Source organism: Chiloscyllium plagiosum, unplaced genomic scaffold (assembly GCF_037043375.1).
Source record: "Chiloscyllium plagiosum isolate Xiang-an unplaced genomic scaffold, Cpla_swu_hap1 HiC_scaffold_5, whole genome shotgun sequence".
Taxonomy (NCBI): Eukaryota; Metazoa; Chordata; class Chondrichthyes; order Orectolobiformes; family Hemiscylliidae; genus Chiloscyllium; species Chiloscyllium plagiosum.
The window spans coordinates 44,019,519-44,038,291 of NW_028270143.1; the positions used below are offsets into that span (position 1 = coordinate 44,019,519).

At 42.2% G+C, this 18,773-nt stretch overlaps 1 protein-coding gene across 3 annotated transcripts in view; it reads right to left on the bottom strand.

Annotated features, from left to right (window-relative positions):
* LOC122549806 (neurexophilin-1) overlaps positions 1-18,136 on the bottom strand; it is a 125,417-nt gene extending 107,281 nt beyond the window's left edge. Inside the window, exons 1-2 of one of the 3 annotated variants that reach the window (XM_043689867.2) lie at positions 17,986-18,136; positions 14,628-14,780 (exon numbers count right to left, since the gene is read on the bottom strand). In XM_043689867.2, the coding sequence (XP_043545802.1) occupies positions 14,628-14,681 (54 nt within the window). In that variant the 5' untranslated portion in view covers positions 14,682-14,780; positions 17,986-18,136. Of the gene's footprint in view, positions 1-14,627; positions 14,965-17,674; positions 17,818-17,985 lie in introns of those variants that run through there. The other 2 variants (XM_043689865.2, XM_087986840.1) reach the window with 2 other exon arrangements.
* Positions 18,137-18,773: the final 637 nt, after the last annotated feature.

Here is an 18,773-nt window from a genome sequence, read left to right on the forward strand (position 1 = left end):
ATGAAAATATATTGTGCAACCTGAGATGCAAAATTGTTCAAATATTTATATGGCAATGATAATATTCTCGGATGCACAAATGTAGGACGAAGCTCCTCGACAACTCAGATACAACATAACGTATGTTTTGTTCCTTATACGTATGTTTTGTTCCTGGGAAATGTCTAATTTCTGCTGTACAATCCATGCGCTGCCCTTATAACGTATTTTATAAGACAAACAAATGATTGTGAGATTAATGGGTAGACTCATTAGAGCTTAAACAACTCTGAAGGGTAAGATCCGAAATTTCTCACTCAAATTAACAACCTTTTACTTTTACGTAGTTAAGCAGGATAGGAATTAATGTCGAGTTAATATGCTCACTGGCTTGAATGAATTGAAGAAAGGACTTGTAACATCTTGGATGTTATATGTGAAGATGATTTAAATAAAACTGATCCAATAAGTGTACAGCTTCCTTCTCGAACTTCTGGGACAGGCATTAATGTCTCCTCCCACTGTCGCAAGACCTTTAGTGGTTTCCTACAGTTAGTGAAGGTCAGTTGACTTACAAACTTTGCATTGGCTGCATTACTTTGTCTTTCGCTCATTTTGAGAAATAAGATTATAATATCTTGCAAAGGCTATCTACAATGTGAAAGTCGACCGGAACTGGATTAGTGGAACTAGTTTACATGCCCTGATCAATCTCGAACTTGTACACAACCAGTATATTGCTCTGGAGTACATCTTTAGGATGCTGTCTCACAGGAAGTGTGTTCGAAAATGATATCAAACCCACTTATGTATGCATTCTAAAATACTGTAATTCTTTGTCTTTCTTGTGTTTATTCTTTGTTTACTATTGATGGAGACAACCATTCAGAATGCAGGACTGGAGACAAGTTAACCTTTCGGAATTATTATTACATCCAGTACCATATTTTACTGATACCTAGTAGCTTACTGAAGTTAGTTTATTCCGGGCTAAACAATAGACAGGTTTCAGATCTCTGTGTGGAAATATCCCTTATAAGGTGCATACTAATAACACAGGAATCAGCTCTCCAGGAGCTACGCCTTTTGCAAGCTGGCAGTACTTACAAAGTAGCCACAAATACAGACTAAATTCAACCCGGCTTAATTTAACATTAAGATTGATAAATTGAGAAACCGACTAGACAGCTAATGTTCGAATAAATGCAACACTTTTTGTTTGCAATTCTGTCTATTCGGATTGTATGGGTGACGTCTCGTTTTGCAAAATATTCTCAGAACAATAAGGTGATGGAAATGGGAAACTCACACAACTAGAAACTCCAACCGTAATTCTCTCTTACCTCCGCTTCGTATTAGTCACTTAGTCAAGACGCTGGTCGCCTCAATTCTCGCAACGTGCGATTCTTTTCACATTATTTATTGGGTAACTTCATCAAAATTGTTTCGGGTGAGTGGGGGGGGGGGGGGGGGGGGGGGTGAGGATGGGTCATTGCACCCTGGCACAAGCGTGACTGATAATGTGTGACTTCAGAAATGTTAAATCCGGGAGGTACTGCGTAAGAATCTATAATACTCTTCCGTAGGCTCATTGTTGTTTGGAGTCGAAATCACATTGAAATTGTTTCACCAGTGATGGGTTACTTCAAATAATACCCATCTCGCAAACAACTGAAGACAATTAGCATGGAAAAAGCAAGCAACACTAATATTCTGACTTGACTTTTCTTTATGACTGCAAAATCTTCTCCTTCAAATAGTTGAATAATGACACTTTAATTTACTTTTTAAAAATATATTGCACCAACTAGCTTGTCCTGATTTATTTCGTTCAGAATAGCAGGTGGTACTCTTTTGTCCCATGCAACATGGCAGAATGGATTGCATCAATTAAAAGAACCTTTCTTTGAATTCTAAGCAAAGCTTCAAAATAATTTATTTAATAATTTAATCCCAAAGTTACCAAATTTCACTGCAAATTCCAGCATCTGTAATAATTTGCTCTTTGCTCTCTCTTCATGGATGCTGTCTGACCCGCTGTGATTTCCAGCATTTGTTGCTTTCACAACCAAATTCCTCAATGGCTCACAGCTCCAACTACAGCATATTTCCCACCCTTAAATCTTTGAGGTCTCTACATCCCTCCAATCATAGCCTTTTGTGCATCCTCTACTTTCATTGCACCAATCTTGGTGGCAGAAGTTTCAGTTACCTTAGCCTTCAGCTGTGCAGTTCCCTCCCTAAACCTTTCTGCTTCTCCTTCTCCCTTTTAAAATAGCCCTTAAAACCTGCTTCATTAACCAAACGTTTGGTCATCTCACCTCAATTTGTTTCTCTGAATTGGTGTCAGCTTTAATTTGACCAAGCTCTCACAAAGCAACTTGGGAGAGTTGGTGTCATATAAACGTAAGTTGCCTTGAAACAGTAGTCAGTTTCCAAACATTTCTTATTTCGGTATATCTGAATAAACATTAGGATCTGGTCTGAGTTGAAAACTAAATTACTTTGTACTAATCTGTATTGTCATCAGCTGGTCTGTTATAACTGTGCTGCATAGAATAACTAATCCTGATATTAAATGGCAGCAAAATGTACAAAAGCGACCTTTTATGACTTGATTTTCTTTCCAGCCAATATTCCTCTCTGACAGTAAAAGGCTTGTGCCCAGTGAAATGCCTGTGTAGTCAAAGTTTTACCAAAACTCCAATACAATTCCACAGGTGCAACTTAAACTCATAAATCTTAACAAGTTCCACCAGCTATGTTAAAAAGTACATTTTGGTGAAATGAGGGGGAGGGATAGAATTCTATGTCAAATATTAAGAGTTCAATATGGCTCAAAGTTGACCGTCAGACAAAAAGCAAATTAAGAAAGCAAAGAGTAGGTGTGAAAATAAGTAAATTAATTTAACAAAAATATTTTTGGATTACAGAGGAGAGAGCAGGACCAATGGAGAACAAAAGAGATGGTTGTCTTGAGGCAGAAGAAGTGGGCATGGCTCTTAACATATACTTTGCATTTTTCTTGACAAATGACAATGCTGACATTTTAGTTAAGAAATATTGAATGAAATAAATGTAATCAGAGACGATAGAGAAAAGTGGCTTGCATTTGAGACAGTAGGAAAATTGCCAGGCTCAGATTAAATATTTTCCAGGCTGCTGAATGAAGGCTCTGACCATATTTTCCATTCAATCTGGCTAAAGGCATGGTACTGAAAGACTGGAGAACTGCTAATTTCATATAATTGTCAACTTAACTTTAGTGGCAGGCTAATTATTGAAACATATTGTGAGGCACCATATAAGTCACCATTTAGAAAGAGGTGAATTAATCAAGGACATTTAATGTGGATTTGTTACAAGAAGTAGATGTTAAACTAACAATTCCTTTGAGGTTTTAACAAAGAGGATTAGTGAGGGTAATATGTCTGAAGAAGTCTACATGGAGTTTCACAACACTATTAACAAGATCCCACATAGCAAACTAGAGAAGGAAAAGCTCATGGGGTCCAAAAAAACCTTAGCGAGCTGCATCCATAATTGTCTCAGTGATATAAGTAAATTGTTCTGGTTGATTGATACTTGTGTGACTGGAAAACAGCTTCCAATATGGTAACTTGGGGCACAGTGTGAGGTTCAATGCTGTTTGAAGTATATGTCAATGATTAAGATTAAATTTAATGGGGCATGATTATTCAATTTTGAGCTGATTCAAACGTTTGCTAAGTGGATAATAAAGAAAAACTTTAGACTGCAGGAAGATATCAAATGTCTGATCAACTGGGTAAAAAGTGACAAATGGAATTGAGTCTGGAGAATTGTAAATTAATTCCTTTGCAAAGGACAAATAAGACGTGGGAACACACATTTAAATAAATGAACAGAGATCTTGCCGTGTATAAGTGCAGATCCTTGCAGATGGCAGGACAGTTGAATGATGTGATTAAGTATACTTATGGAATATTTGTCTTTATTGACTGAGGTATGGATTATAAAGTGCAATAGATTATGATCATTTTCTTTGCACACTAATGGCAATTTTCTGGCCATTAGTGTGTAGAAAATTGAGAGACCTGGAAAAATGGAATAGAAAGGATTTGTTTCCATCAGCAGAGAAGAAAGTCAGCAGGAGACATACATTTTGAAGTAATTTATGAAAGTACTAAATGGGATTTAAGTCTTTTTCTTCATTCATAAGTGTGTGGGGAAAGTCTAATAGAGGCAGAACTCTCTCATTGCATTTAAACAACAGTATCTCCAGACTAATCCCCAAGAGCTGCGAGGTAGAGTCATACAGTCATACAGCACAGAAACAGACCCTTCAGTCCAACTCATCCATGCCAGCCAAATTTCCCAAACTAAACCAGTCCCACTTGCTTGGGTTTAGCACATATCCCTCTAAACCATTCCTATTCATGTACTTATCCAAATGTCTTTTAAATGTTGTAACTGCATTTACCACTTTGTCTGACAGTTCATTCCACATACTCTGTGATAAAAGGTTGCTCCTCAGGTCCCTTTTAGATCTTTCTCCTCTCACCTTAAAAATGGCAACCCCTAGTTTTGAACTCCAACACCCTAGGGAAAAGACCTTTACTATTCACCTTATCTATGCCCGTCATGATTTTAGAAACCTCTGTAATGTCACCACTCAACCTCCTATGCTCCAATGAAAAAGTCCCAGCCTATTCTTATTACTCAAACCCACTAGTCCCAATAACATCCTGGTAAATCTTTTCTAAACCCCCTCTAAATTAAAAATATCCTTTCTATAGCAGAAAAACCAGAGCTTTGTGCAGTTATCATAGGTTGAGTAGTATATTTGTGTGCCTGAAATCTTTCTATTCTTCAATGTTGCTAACAGTTGACTTGGACATTGTGGAGAATGCTATGCTGGGCTCACAAATACAAAAGAAAGAAAGAAAGAAAGAAAGAAAGAAAGACACATATATCTAGGGAGACACAGTGAAAAATGTTCTGTCGCCACAATCCCGCAGCATTTTTGAAGTACAAAAGAATAGAAAGAAAGTACTTAAGTAGAGTTCATCTTCATCTACTGGGGTCCCAAGCACATCTCCAGCACTTATCCAAGGTCTTTGTAAAGTCCTTGCTCCAGGCCTATTGCAGCCCCTTCCATCAGCTTAGGCAATAGAATCAGTGAAGACACACAGAACAATCTTCACCTCTCCGAATCTTTTCAGTTGTCATTAATGACCCAAAATGATAAAATAGCCAAATGTCATATTATGGTGGCCTGTTTTACCTACCGGGGACCAGTTAGTTCAGTTGGCTGAATGGCCAGTTTGTGACGTAGTGTGATATCACCAATGTGGTTTCAATTCCTGCACAGGCTGGGCTTACCATGAAAGCCTCACCTTCGTAAGTTCCCACCTCATGCTTCACCCTATGCATGGTGACCCTCATGTTAAGCCACCACTCTCACCGTACCTCTCAGTTCAGGTAGCAGGATAGTGCCGATACCTTTACACCGATTAGTAGAGCCGGAAACACTTTCCACGGCTCTGGATGACAGTAATATCGCCCAACTGCCCAGTACCGAGTAGCGAAGTATCTCGGTACATTTTTTCTTTAATATAAATTGGGTTTCGCTACTAGGTGAAATGAGCAGATACTCTGTTTTTTTGTGTGTGGGGGTGTGGGGCGAGATTATTGTCCGGAATAACAGTCAAACAAATGAGCTATGTGTTAAACATATGTTGTGTTGAGACGTTTTAATATCTCTGAAACAGTTGACTGATTTTCGTGAAACTTTCCTTGCCCCTGGTATCCTCCAGATTCACCTTCACTAGTGTGAGATGGACCCTGTTAATGAGCTTCGACTCAGATAAGGGACACGTTTCCCTCGCACTCTGGAAGCAGGGGTTTGCAATTTTTTGAGACTTCTTAAAGGCGCGGACCTGAGAAATAACAGAAAAATACTGCACCTAGCATCATTGGGTTAATAACCCAAGGCAGCTCGCGATCAGACTATTTGAGTGCTGCAAGGTCTTTCTGTACCGTACTATCGTCCTAAACTGCACACTGTCGAACAACTTATCAAGCTGCACTGCCACAGGATTGTGGCCAGTCACGGTCAACAGCACAGATTCAAGGCCGACTCGTTTATTTAAAGCATTGGCTCTTGCAAAACTCTTTGTATGATAATTTAATGGATGCTACAGTCAACAACAGTGAAACAGCTTGTCAGGAGGAAGGTTGCGATGAGTGCAGGTAGTTTGTATCCATCAGACCACATATAGCTCTATCTCATAAGATAACAGCATCCAACTGGGTTTCAGAGTGTTAGTCAGCTTTCGCCCTCTCATTAATATGGCAGCTTTCCTCCAGTTAGTAATTTCAACTGAACTACTCACCAATTTTCGTGCTTTCTTACATCAAAGTTAACTTTCGATTGAAGACTCAGGCAAGCATCTCAAAGTGCTTTATAGGTACATAGGAACACGATTTCCGGCCCATTTTATCGACAGACAACAGAAACACAGATTTCTACTCTTGCATATGAACAATAATGGTTTACACAGGTCTTGGCGGGGAATTGGAACACAAACTCAAAAGGTTAACAGAATCTTTTTAAAATTAAGTCAAAATATTGTTAGCGGAGTGATGGTGCTTCCCAACCTGATACCGATTAATGGCTGGAGACATTCGGGAAGATTGGTCAAAGAGGTAGCTTGGAATGGGAATGTTAAAGGAGGACAGAGAGGTAGGGCCGCGAGGAGCGTTAGGGAGAGGATTGCAGGTATTAAGGCCGGGGCAAACGAAGGTTTGGTCAAACGTGGGCTTGACTGGCGCCCAAGCACAAACACATTTCGGGCACTGCACTTTAGGGACTGAGTACAATCGATAGAATATTAGGGAGATGACAATTTTGCATTTGGGATAGATCTGTCTTGTGAGCGAAATGTAAACTGTGGTGTGTGAATGGTGGGCTTTGGAAAAGAATGTCGAAAGCAAAATTGTCAAGTTCGTGTCCACTAATTCTGAAACAAAAGGGATTGTTTAGGAAGAGTTTTACGAATTTGTCCTGAGCATTTCTCAAAACGCTCCGCAATCAGTGATTTAGTTTCCAGAGGAAATCGCTCTTGATTGTAATTATCATTATGTAAGAATGATATAGTTTAAATTGTGTCATTTGTAAGTTGTAGGTAGTTTGAGTTGTTTAAATACTGTCTCTCTTATTCGTGTCTTTTGGTAGCGGATGCAACAAAGAAGTGACAGCGGTATGGCACATATCCAGAAAGAATCAGATCAGAAAATGTACTTTTTACAACAACGCAGGCTATCATGTAACACACTCACAGTACGCGGTTCACCCATTAGTCTGTTTTTGCCGAAAGGAAAATGTGACGGGGTAGGAACGTTAAATCATTATCGCCACTGCCCCTACAACCCGCAAAAAACCCCGCTAATGGCTATTGTCCGCAGCATCTCTGGAGGAAACGCAGACATTAAGTGCGACGTAGACTGCAAAACTGCGCAATGAGAGCGAACTGATTTCTGGTTAAAACGAATCTTTATTCCTTTGGAATGAACTTGTTTGCTTTGACTGTCACTGGTTAAGTCTGATTCCGGTATGTAGAGGCAGCCGCTGATTTTGTTTGGCAACACGGAGATGGGCGAAGGAACTCCGCATCCAAACTGTTCGAACACTCAGCGCTGCCCATTCTGGAACAACCATGCGGTCTCAGCAGCAGCATCCACAATGGGGAAGAAATCCTGACTCACAGCTTAACAAATGTGGTGTTTGCCTAAAGCAATTTCGGTAACTGATTAGGTCAAATCGTTTATAATGTGCGAAAATATATCACTTTGCGATTTCCAAAGTGCAAATTGCCATCAGCTTGGAAGACTGTTCTCACGGGTACTGGAAAACGCAATGTTTTATATTCTTGTCTGTTCATTTTACAAGCATGTGGCCGGAGTTTGTGTCATTATTCCCATTGCACTAGTGTTGCCAGGGCCAGACTGCCATCTGGAGCTAGAGTGGAATGCGCGTTATCATTGCTGTACACATGCAGCAACTTTCCAAAATACGACGCTCCGCCACGAAATGAGTTCAAAAATAATGACTGATGTGGGAATTGGTTTGCTTTGTTACATCGGCGTGCCTGCATGTTACCCTTTTGTACTCCCTAAGAGTGCCTTGGGTTTCGCAACTACGTTCCTGATGGCAGGGCCCGATACCAACCTGTCTCTCACTCTCATTACTTCCCATGTCTCTGAGTCCCAATAATCGAAATTAATATACTTGAAGACTTTATCTGTGCGTCAAAACCAATTCGGAGTTGCTTTGTTTGCTACGAGGGTGGGCTTTTGCTTATTATTTCGGTACAAAGTAAAACAGTAAAACAACTGAAAACCATTGTCAGCTGAAAGAAGTCTTATAGACAAATCGCAAAAAAAAGCAAAAAAAAACAACTTTAGCAGCGTGTACGGACAACAGGCCACTTCAAATTCAGATTAGTTATTACTTGTCAGCGTGAAGTACACAGAAAACACAATATTACCGTATTTGTGTTTACATAAAGCGACGTGGGCCAGAGTAAACTGAAAGGGTGAATGTGCGATTTTATCGTTAAAAAATGCTAACAGAGTTTGAAAAATCAAAATATTGCGGTATGTCTGACGGCGACCGATTTTTTTTCAATCACCGCCTTTTTCATGTGCATTTTCGGCCTGGATAATAACGCGGGTTTGTGACTCCACTAATATATTAGTCCCTCTCTCTTAACTAACCTTCCTTAGTCATTGGCTATCAACTGGTCAGTGAAAAATGTTGCTCTTTCTGTAAAGACGGTTGCATCTCTGAGAGAGATGTGATAAATCATAGAAATTTACAAAACGACCACTTCCCTCAATCGTAAATCCAGAAGCGACATCTATCATTTTGACTTTTCTCTGGCCAGTCGCTGTAATTAATATCCATTAAGTAAGCACGCAATGCAAATGCTGTAGTGAGTATCCACTCCAGTGTTTCATTTAAATCGGCGTTAAATAAATAAAGCTTTGCATGGCTGTCACTTCTGTGTTCCAGTTATTGAACACCTGGCTGTCCTTCTGCAATAGTAACTGCAATTCACATCACACTTTGTTTACATGTGAATGTGTGAAAGCAACTTGCGATGATAAAATAGGCCGGAAATCGGGCTGGATTTGCTATCTATTAAATAACATGCTCTGTTGTTTCCCGTACAGAATATCACTGCTTCGGGCTACAGATGGAGTGATGTGTTTTAACAGAGTCTGATGGCAAATCTTTAATTAACAACAAGCAAAAGTGGAATTGAGCGTAGATCTTGTCAACGCTTAGATTATCCTCAGCCCGTTTACTGGCCTACACTGCCATCCAGCACCTAACAAATACCTAATTCCAATCTGTAAAACAACAACCTATTGTTTTCCTCTGAACCCTGCTTTTATTGTATTATCAATAAATGGCACTTGACAAATCTCTGAGTAATAGTCTTTCCGAAACACTATTAATTTGGATTCGCGTAGTCTATTCAGTTCTATTTCTTGTTCTCCAACTCATTTACTTTTTGCTAATTAACTTCGAAGATGCTTTCGCATTTTTTTTCCAACCGTTTATCTGTCTTCTATCAAATTGCATCAGACCTCCTTGGAGTGGTATGTGACAGAGCAAATAGAAGAAATCGCTGATAATATTCATCTTGGGAGCACTTTCATTAAATGTAATTCATTCGACTTTCAAGCTACACTGAATGACACCCTGACAACAGAGCCCTTTGCAGCTGACGGAAAGCGAAGGCGTTTATTTCACTTTATTGTCACTTTGGTAAAATCCAAGCCATCGACATGACAATCTCCTGTTTGTAAAATCTCTGCTACCGTGTTTACAGAACACCACGGAGGTTGTTTCAGTTTAACTTACAGTGGACTCGGGTGTTAAGGACCAGAATAAGCTGATAATGTACCTCTGCTTTCGGTCTGCCAACTGCTGGAGCAGCCGGAGTTGGGAATGCCAAGCCCATTCTGCTTGGAAAGGCTCGACAGTGACTTCCCTAAAACAGAGTGGCTTCCAATATTCCTGCTCGCATTCACCAGAAACGAAACCGCCTCTGTAACCGTGAAATGAGCAAACAAACCCAAGACAAGTGCCGAGTTTAGCACATCCTAATAAACGTCTGAGATTTGGGCATCTGGATTGCACATGAAGCAACCTTCTCTGGTTGACTTGTGGGGTTCTCCGTGTCTACCCGGAAATCCAAATGATACTGTTTCACAAAGTTATACGCAAATATATCTAACAACTGAAGTTGTTCCCGTTAACGCCATTTCTGTTTTAGTGTAACCACAAATATGTAACGCCTGCAAGTGCCCTTTCCGCACTCACAGCCAATATTTCAGCTATCTTACAACAAGCAGACAGAAATCCATCGGACTAAAGCCACCCAATAATCTGATACATATTGGCCATTAATCATTACGACCGAACTACCCGGAATTTCAAGAGAAGCTTATACACCTCGCTATTGTTACTGCGAATATCCCCTACCTATTAAATAAGCCGGCTGAAAGGGATGCAAATATTATTGAAAACGTTGCAGGAAAATGAACAGCGAAAACCTCTGGAAAGCTTGTTTAATGCACATATTCGCGCGCGCGCACGCCCACCCATATATGTACAGTCCTCGTCCGAGTAAGTCACTGTGAATATATTTATACTAAAGTCATCATATGTTATATAGGCTTCACCATTATTAATAACGCTACTTTAGGATATTGCCCCAGTCAAGATTGAAGTTCACACTGGGTTCGCCAGTCAAGTAGTTTTGCCACTACTGAGCCAGGGAAACACTGCACAGCGCCTACCACTGGTCAAACGCTCACGAATTACTTCATTCCGCGGGTTCACTGTCCAAGTCAAAGTAAATACCAAGCCATCCCAAAAATATATACCTGCGGGGAAAATGGCTTCAATATCCAGTTTTCGCCTTTCAGACTCTCTCAACAATACGAATTAAAAGATTGAGGTAACATTGTATAATATTGACATTATATTCATTCTAAATATATAATTACCTCACTAAATCAATAGAGAGACATCAAAAACATCTCCAATCCACCAACAATTGAACTGTTTAGAAAAGTCTGAAGGGACATTTATCCGGGTAAACCTCCTACCCACCCTACGGTCTCCGTCCTTAAGTAATCTCAACAATGGTTATTGGTCACTTCGAAAGGGGGTTTTCCGTTATGAGGTCTATGTGTTTTGAGAATCATTCCGTAAGGAAATGCATCAGTGGTCTGTCATGAATGTAACTGAATACACGCACGTTTGTCATAGGAATGTGATATTATTGCTTGGTGCCATCAAAACTAGTGAACATTTGGTAAAAGGCAGCTTTGTCACTTACTCTAGTGTACTTAAGTAGGGTTCACAGCGTTAAACACAAAGTCAACAGGCGTTAATATTTGCGTAATGTATGAAACATGTGGACAATGATACAAAACAAAAATATTTCACTTGTCCTTTTTGGCCTCATTGGTACTCAGACATTTCCCTGATCTGCACAAAATCGAAAAAGCCAGAACTGTTAACAGGAAAATACTTATGGATATAAATACTTTATTTTATTGTTATTATGTGTTCCCTTAATTATATTGTCACTATGTACTGTCTTCCCTCTGTCTCCGTGTGAAGGAAATCCTTTGCATATCCTTGCATCCCAGCTTGACTCGTACTGAAGGAATGGCTCTGAGCGTCTGTCCATTCCGCTAGCCAGGCGTATGCCATATGTTTGAGTCATCTCCCAACTGATTGTCTTCATCCCTTTTATAAAACAGCTGCCCACCGCTTCATCATTTCTTTCTCTTGCCCAAAGGCTTCGTTCTATCCGGTGTTTGGCAAGGGTCCAGGAAGTGTATTTTTCAAAGACTGCTGATAGCTTATAAAAGCAATTTTTCGTCATGGGATTCAGGGCTGATCGAAGTTCAGTTTGGAGAATAAATACCTGGGGTTGGGGCGATTAGGAAGGGTGTTGGCGTGTGTCAGATCTGCTATCTGTGGAAAAAGAAACGACTTTTTCTTTCAGAATATTGGTTTTCCTATTCCCGTTTCCTTCTATAGTCAAGAATGTGTTTTCTCTTAATACACACGCTTGATCCGAAGTATAGATTTATGTCTCTGTGTTGCTATTCAGCTGAAACTGACACGGTACAGATTTTGCTCCATGTAAATATAAGGGGGCTCTGAGAAGTTGTCTCTAGAATCTCCATTTCCAGGTGACATGCCTTCGGTCAAAATACAGGAATGTGATGCGGACGTGGTCAATTTGCATCGTTGTTAAGTTTACAGCAGTTTAAACTAAGTTGGAGGATGCATTATTTATCAGATGTGGCTGTTTATCAATAAACATCCTTGTGTTTAAATGCAGCTTTTGTTCGCATTGGAGAGTAAAGTAAGCTCACCTCTATTCAATTGACATGTTCCAATGAATTGTTCATCTACTGCACAAAGCCAGCTTATAAAGTATTTGCTATCCTCTTGGAACATTCATCCAAAATTAGTCATTTATAGACTGGCTCTGTGATCCGTGTGTGAAGAACGTGCAGTTTATTTTAGTCTATGGTTGTTCAGTAGTTCGAGACCTATAACACTTCAATTCCCTTTTTTCATTTAAACACTAAATTGCTTTGTTAGAGTATTTGACAAAATTGTGTAAGCCTATTTAACATTAAAACTACCATGTCATTTCAATACTATATACATACTTCTCTTGCAATTCATTGGAAACTTAATTTCACTGGAACAGGCTAAATAAAAAAAAAATAGACTGCCAAATCATGTTTTTTTTAACGGAAGCGTTTGCCCCAAGAAGATATTACAATTAGTGAAGTCAGTAACCAGGCGTTAATTCAATCAACATCACTTGAAGATTGAAGTCGCCTAATTCATAATTTCGAGAAAATGCAAGCGGTGCCTGTGAAAGCAGTGCCACATTAAAACAAGCACTGCGGCAATAGCAGCACGGATGGACTGCAACCCCAACATTTGCTTGGGCTTTAAAGTGCTAGGAAGTAACCACAGCCATTTGCTAGTAAAGAACATTTTCCTAGAGCTGTTTTAAACGGCAGTGGCTGACTCTGGTAAATTTGATGTTTATTTTTTTCTCTCTCCCACTCGACGTCAACTGTCAGAAAAGGCCTCATGCTGCATTCCAGAAGTTAAGCATCAGGTACTTTAGGAAATGTTTTCTAATCAATCGAACTTCAGCTAATTGAATCGAACAATAAAGTAGAAGACATGCGCAACTATAACGTGGAACGTATATATCTGATGAAAGCAATTTTCGGTTCTTTCTCCCGAGCTTCCCAGTTGCTCCCTTCTTGCTTCACCAACCACACTTTCCTCAATCATTGTACCCCGTTATCTGTTCTTTATCGCCTTCTTTCTGTCTCTGTTATTGTGTCACTTTCGGGTGGTTTATCCCATTGTTACTTTATTTTTCGACTCGCTTCAAACATTTAAGGAACATCTCAGCTGAATATATTCTGCAATCCTACCTAAACAATCTTTATCGAGGCATTGAAAACAACTGCGTGAAATTCAGAGTTATCAAAACACATTTCAACCTCAATATCTCACAGCACCACATGTCGAATAAGGTAGATAAAAAATTAGAAAGAATATGTCTGCATCCATTGTGCTGACAGAGACACTGGGTCCCCGTAATGAAAGAGATGCATTGCTCCCACTAAATTGTGCAGTTAAGGATGTTCTCGAGAAACATTCTGTGATCTACAGCACTCTCTGTCGGCTTTGAGTCGTAATTGCACCCACTGCTATGTCTTCTTCATCACAAGAAGCTACTCCACAGAGACTATGAGTGTAAATGTCTAAGACTCCGGGCGTTCTTCGTTAAGACGTGTTTGGTTATTTTAAACCGTAAGTGACCTTAAAAGGATCGTAAATACCTTGCATCACAAAATCTAAATGAAAATAATATTGGGATCATGAATGTTCTCTTTTGCGACGACATGAGGACTACTGAATCTATATGAGCAAAAGTAAATATCATGTGCTTTAGGGATGAAACTGAAGCGACAGAACACGCACTAATGCTATTACAGAAGAAAGCAGAAACTACTTTCGCTCATCGAGCCTACTTATTGTTCCCCGATCTGCAGCATGTGTAATTCTGACTGGGTTTCTTTATTTCAGGTTTACTGGCAGTTATATATTTGCCAATTGATACACAGTAAATATTTTCTGAGTCGCCAGTCAGATCACACTTTATCATGTTGTAATCAAAACTCACTAAATCGGATTGTATTTACTATCAGATCTAGGACCTAAAATAAGAATATCCCAAATTTCCAGCAATACACAATCCTATTTTGCCACCGATAGGTATAAATCGGGGTATTTAGTATAAATGCAAAGTCTGTTGGATTTGAAACTGTTCAAATCAGCTACCGAGTGAAACGTACAAGGAGAGGTTATCATTGCCCCCACGACATCCACTCACTAAACCAGCAGCAGCAGACAACACTCCGTGTTTGCTTCCTCCAGGTCCGGACTGAAACATTCATACAGCCCACTGCCCGCTGTAGCTTTTTCTTTTAAAAAGAAATGCATTTAAAAGCGTCCATAAACTTACCAAATAAAGACTGCTCTGAAGGAGAAGGACAGCGTACCAATAAACAGCCTGCATTCTCCCCTCTTAAACTTCCTCTGCTTTCCGCTTGCTCCTTAGCATAGATCCACCTTGTATTCGCCTGAGCAAAGAGGGATCTTTCACGAGCCTGTACATCTAAACAAAAATGAAATTATGGACCCCATGACCACTAAACAAGGTTACTTCAGTTAAAAAAAATACGATTAAATGCGAATTAATCCAGCAAAACAGTGAAGCAATCTCATAATTCAGTGCCTGCCAAGTTTCAATTCAGGGACGATTAAATCTGATCATTGGTGATCAGCCCCTCTTTGCCGCCGCCTCAAATCGGTTCCAAACGCCAATCGAGCCCGGGCTGGCTGCACTCGAGCACGTCACCGCCCGTGACATCGGCAGCAGGCTGCCTATCAGAGGCTTGCAGCAGCCACCTCCCCCCTCCCCCCTTCCACATCGACCACCACCACCACCGAGTCCCTAGCTCAGTCTCAGACCCCAACCCCAGGCACGGCAAAGGACGCCAGCCCCAGTCAAAGACCCCAAGACAGGAACACACCCTAGAGACAGGCACAGACCCCAGTGACAGGCACACACCTCAGACACAGGCACAGACCCCAGTGACAGGCACACACCCCAGTGACAGGCACAGACCCCAGAGACAGGCACACACCCCAGTGACAGGCACAGACCCTAGTGACAGACACACACCCCAGACACAGACACAGACCCCAGTGACAGGCACACACCTGAGAGACAGGCACAGACCCCAGTGACAGGCACACACCCCAGACACAAGCACAGGCCCCAGTGACAGGCACACACCTCAGACACAGGCACACACCCCAGACACAGGCACACACCCCAGAGACAGGCACATACCTGAGTGACAGGCACAGACCCCAGTGACAGGCACAGACCCCAGAGACAGGCAAGACCCAAGAGACAGACACAGACCCCAGTGACAGGCACAGACCCCAGAGACAGGCACACACCCCAGAGACAGGCACAGACCTCAGAGATAGGCACAGACCCCAATGACAGGCACACACCCCAGGAACAGGCACAAACCCCAGAGACAGACACACACCCAGAGACAGGCACAGGCCCCAGAGACATGCTCAGACCCCAGTGACAGGCACAGACCCCAGAGACAGACACAGACCCCAGACACACAGACCCCAGACACAGGCACAGACCCCAGATACACAGACCCCAGATACAGGCACAGACTCCAGTGACATGGAGACCTCAGTGACAGACACAGACCCTAGCAACAGGCATAGACCCCAATGGCAGACATGGACCCCAGAGACAGGCACAGACCACAGGCACAGACACCAGGCACAGATCCCAGATACAGGCAAAGATACCAGTCACAGGCACAGACCACAGACACAGGCACAGACCCCAGACACAGGCACAGACCCCAGACACAGTCACAGACTCCAATGACAGGCACACACCCCAGGAACAGGCACAGACCCCAGAGACAGGCACAGATCCCAGACACAGGCCGAGACTCCAGACACAGTCAGAGACTCCAGTGACAGGCACAGATCCCAGACACAGGCAGAGACTCCAGACACAGTCACAGACCCCAGAGACAGGCAGAACCCCAGAGACAGGCACAGACACAGATCCCAGACACAGGCAGAGACTCCAGACACAGTCACAGACTCCAGTGACAGGCACAGACTCTTGACACAGTCACAGATGCCAGAGACAGGCACAGACCCCAGTCACAGGCACAGACCACAGTCACAGGCAAGACCCCAGACACAGGCACAGACCCCAGTCACAGGCACAGACCCCAGTCCTAATCACAGACCCTCAGTCACAATTTCCAATCCCAGCCCAGGTGCAGACTCCAATTCAGATCATGGTCAGAAGTCCCCAGTCTCAATCACAGTCTCAGACTACAGCCCCACTCCTAGTCTCAGACCTTAGCCCCGGTCACAGACCCCAATCCCAGCAAAGGAACCCAGCCTCAATGACAGAATCGGACCACAGTCCCAATCCCTGCTCCAGTCCCTGGCCCCGCCCCAGGCACAGTCCCCAGTGCAGATCGGGCACAGCCAAATAGTCTGGCTCCAGGCGCAGCTCTCAGACTGGGCCCCAGAATCTCACCCCGCCCCCGCCATTCACCCCGAGAGAATGGGTCAACCCCGACCGACTTGCAGGGGTGGGAAGAAACTGAAAAACGAAGACAGCAGAGACAACGGTTACATACCCCGCCATTAGGGGAGCTTTTAAACTTCTGTTTATTTTTCAAATGTAAGGAAACGAGGGAAAGGCTGCACTTGGGGTATTCAATACCCCTCAGTCACTGAGGCAATATTCATCTTCATTACTTGATACAGGTGCTTCCAAATTACGGCAGGTTAAAGAAAGTGAGCCTGGACAGTGTTGACTGCAGCATCTATTCGGTTCTCGCTTGCGAATTATTTTCTTATAAAGTCACCATCTGATTAGTGATAACAATGGCCGAGATTCATGCAAGAACAACGTCCCATCCTTACCCAATTCTGCAGCTATTGATTATAATTGTTAGATTGCTAAGACTTTATCTGTTGCATTGCAATGTTGACATATTTTCTACTGTTAATCACAGTGTTATTATTTCTGCAGACTGAAGTGGATTATTTTCCTCTCATCAAGACCTTACATACTGCATTGTCTTCGTTCCAATGTTTATATGTTTCACACAGACATTTGAACTGCTCCGTGACATTATTTTGAACGACCGTGAATACATTTTGCATTTTCCTGCTAAGATTATTGTTTTGTTTAGTTGCTATTAGACGAACATCAGATTATCAGCCTGCTTATTAGTTTTACTCTCCTAACTTTGAAATACCACTCACATTGTTTACACAATCAACCTCCCTTTGAATTAATGTCATCATTATTAATAAGGTATAATTACTGAAGTCATGTCAGATAGATAATAATACCCCACTGCTTCACTCGAACTGTGCTAATGATGGAAGGTGTAACTAGTCCCTTTCGGTACATTGGGCTGCACACATTACCTGCTCATTGTTCCGTCTCTGCACAAGGTGCGGAGAGCTATTCTGATTTCCTTTTACGAAGAAACATGATTAGGCTCCCATTTAAGCCTTTGGGCATTAGGTGTGCAGGCAGAGAGAGAGAGAGAGCTTCCAAGCCAACCGCTGTGCCCGCACGCCTTCCAAGATCCAGGGTTCGGGAATCTCAACAATTAAGGATTGTGTGTCTCTCTCCCCACCTCCCCCCCACCCTGTCAAAACATACACGTCCCTCTCTCACACACACACACGTACAGAGAGAGGGAGAAGGGTCAATTTTGTTACAGCTCACGCACCAGGAACATCCAATTGTCTCAATTTCACAGCGAAACTCCCAGGAGCGCCAGAGTCCCTGTGCAGGGGAGGTTCATAGTTGCAAAACTCAAAACACGAAGAGCAGCAAGGAGGCAGGTTGGATTGAGTTAACTAAACAGAAAAACGAGGTCTGAATTCGCTGCCTTGTCCAGCTTTCTTTCGCATTATATGAGGATCATACTGTGAATGACAAACACGACACGAACTGAAGACAAACCCTTCAGTGATCTATCTGTACGTTTGGGAGGGAGCCGGGCTGGGGGAGAGGGGGAAGCGGAAGAGGGTGCCAGTCAAGATTCTTTACATCTCCGTGCGGAGAAATGACTCCCTCAAGAGGCGAACTTTCAAAACAGAGCGCCAAAGTCTTACATTCCAAGGAGCTGTTGGTGGGAGCGGTGACACAAAGCAGAGAGGTCATTTGAAGTTCTGTCTAGGAAGTCACGTGTGGTCATTATAACTGTTATTGAGGGAATATTCCCGACTTTATCAGGGATGCTGAATCAGGGGACAAACCTAAGAAAGGGAACAGGACGTGGAATTGAGTTATAAAGCTACAGTCTTGTGCCTATTTCTGAGTTGCCCCGGTCCCTGCTACAAAGTTGCTAAAAGAGGGCCAGAAAGGGTCATGAGTCCTCTCACTCTGATCCGGGGCTTGAGGGGCAACGGGGCAGCCTTATCCTTTGCAGGGCGCCTCTCTCTGAAGGTACATATGACAGTCAGTACCTTGGGACCCGTTTCTGAAACGCTATGTTTCAATCAATTGGCACCA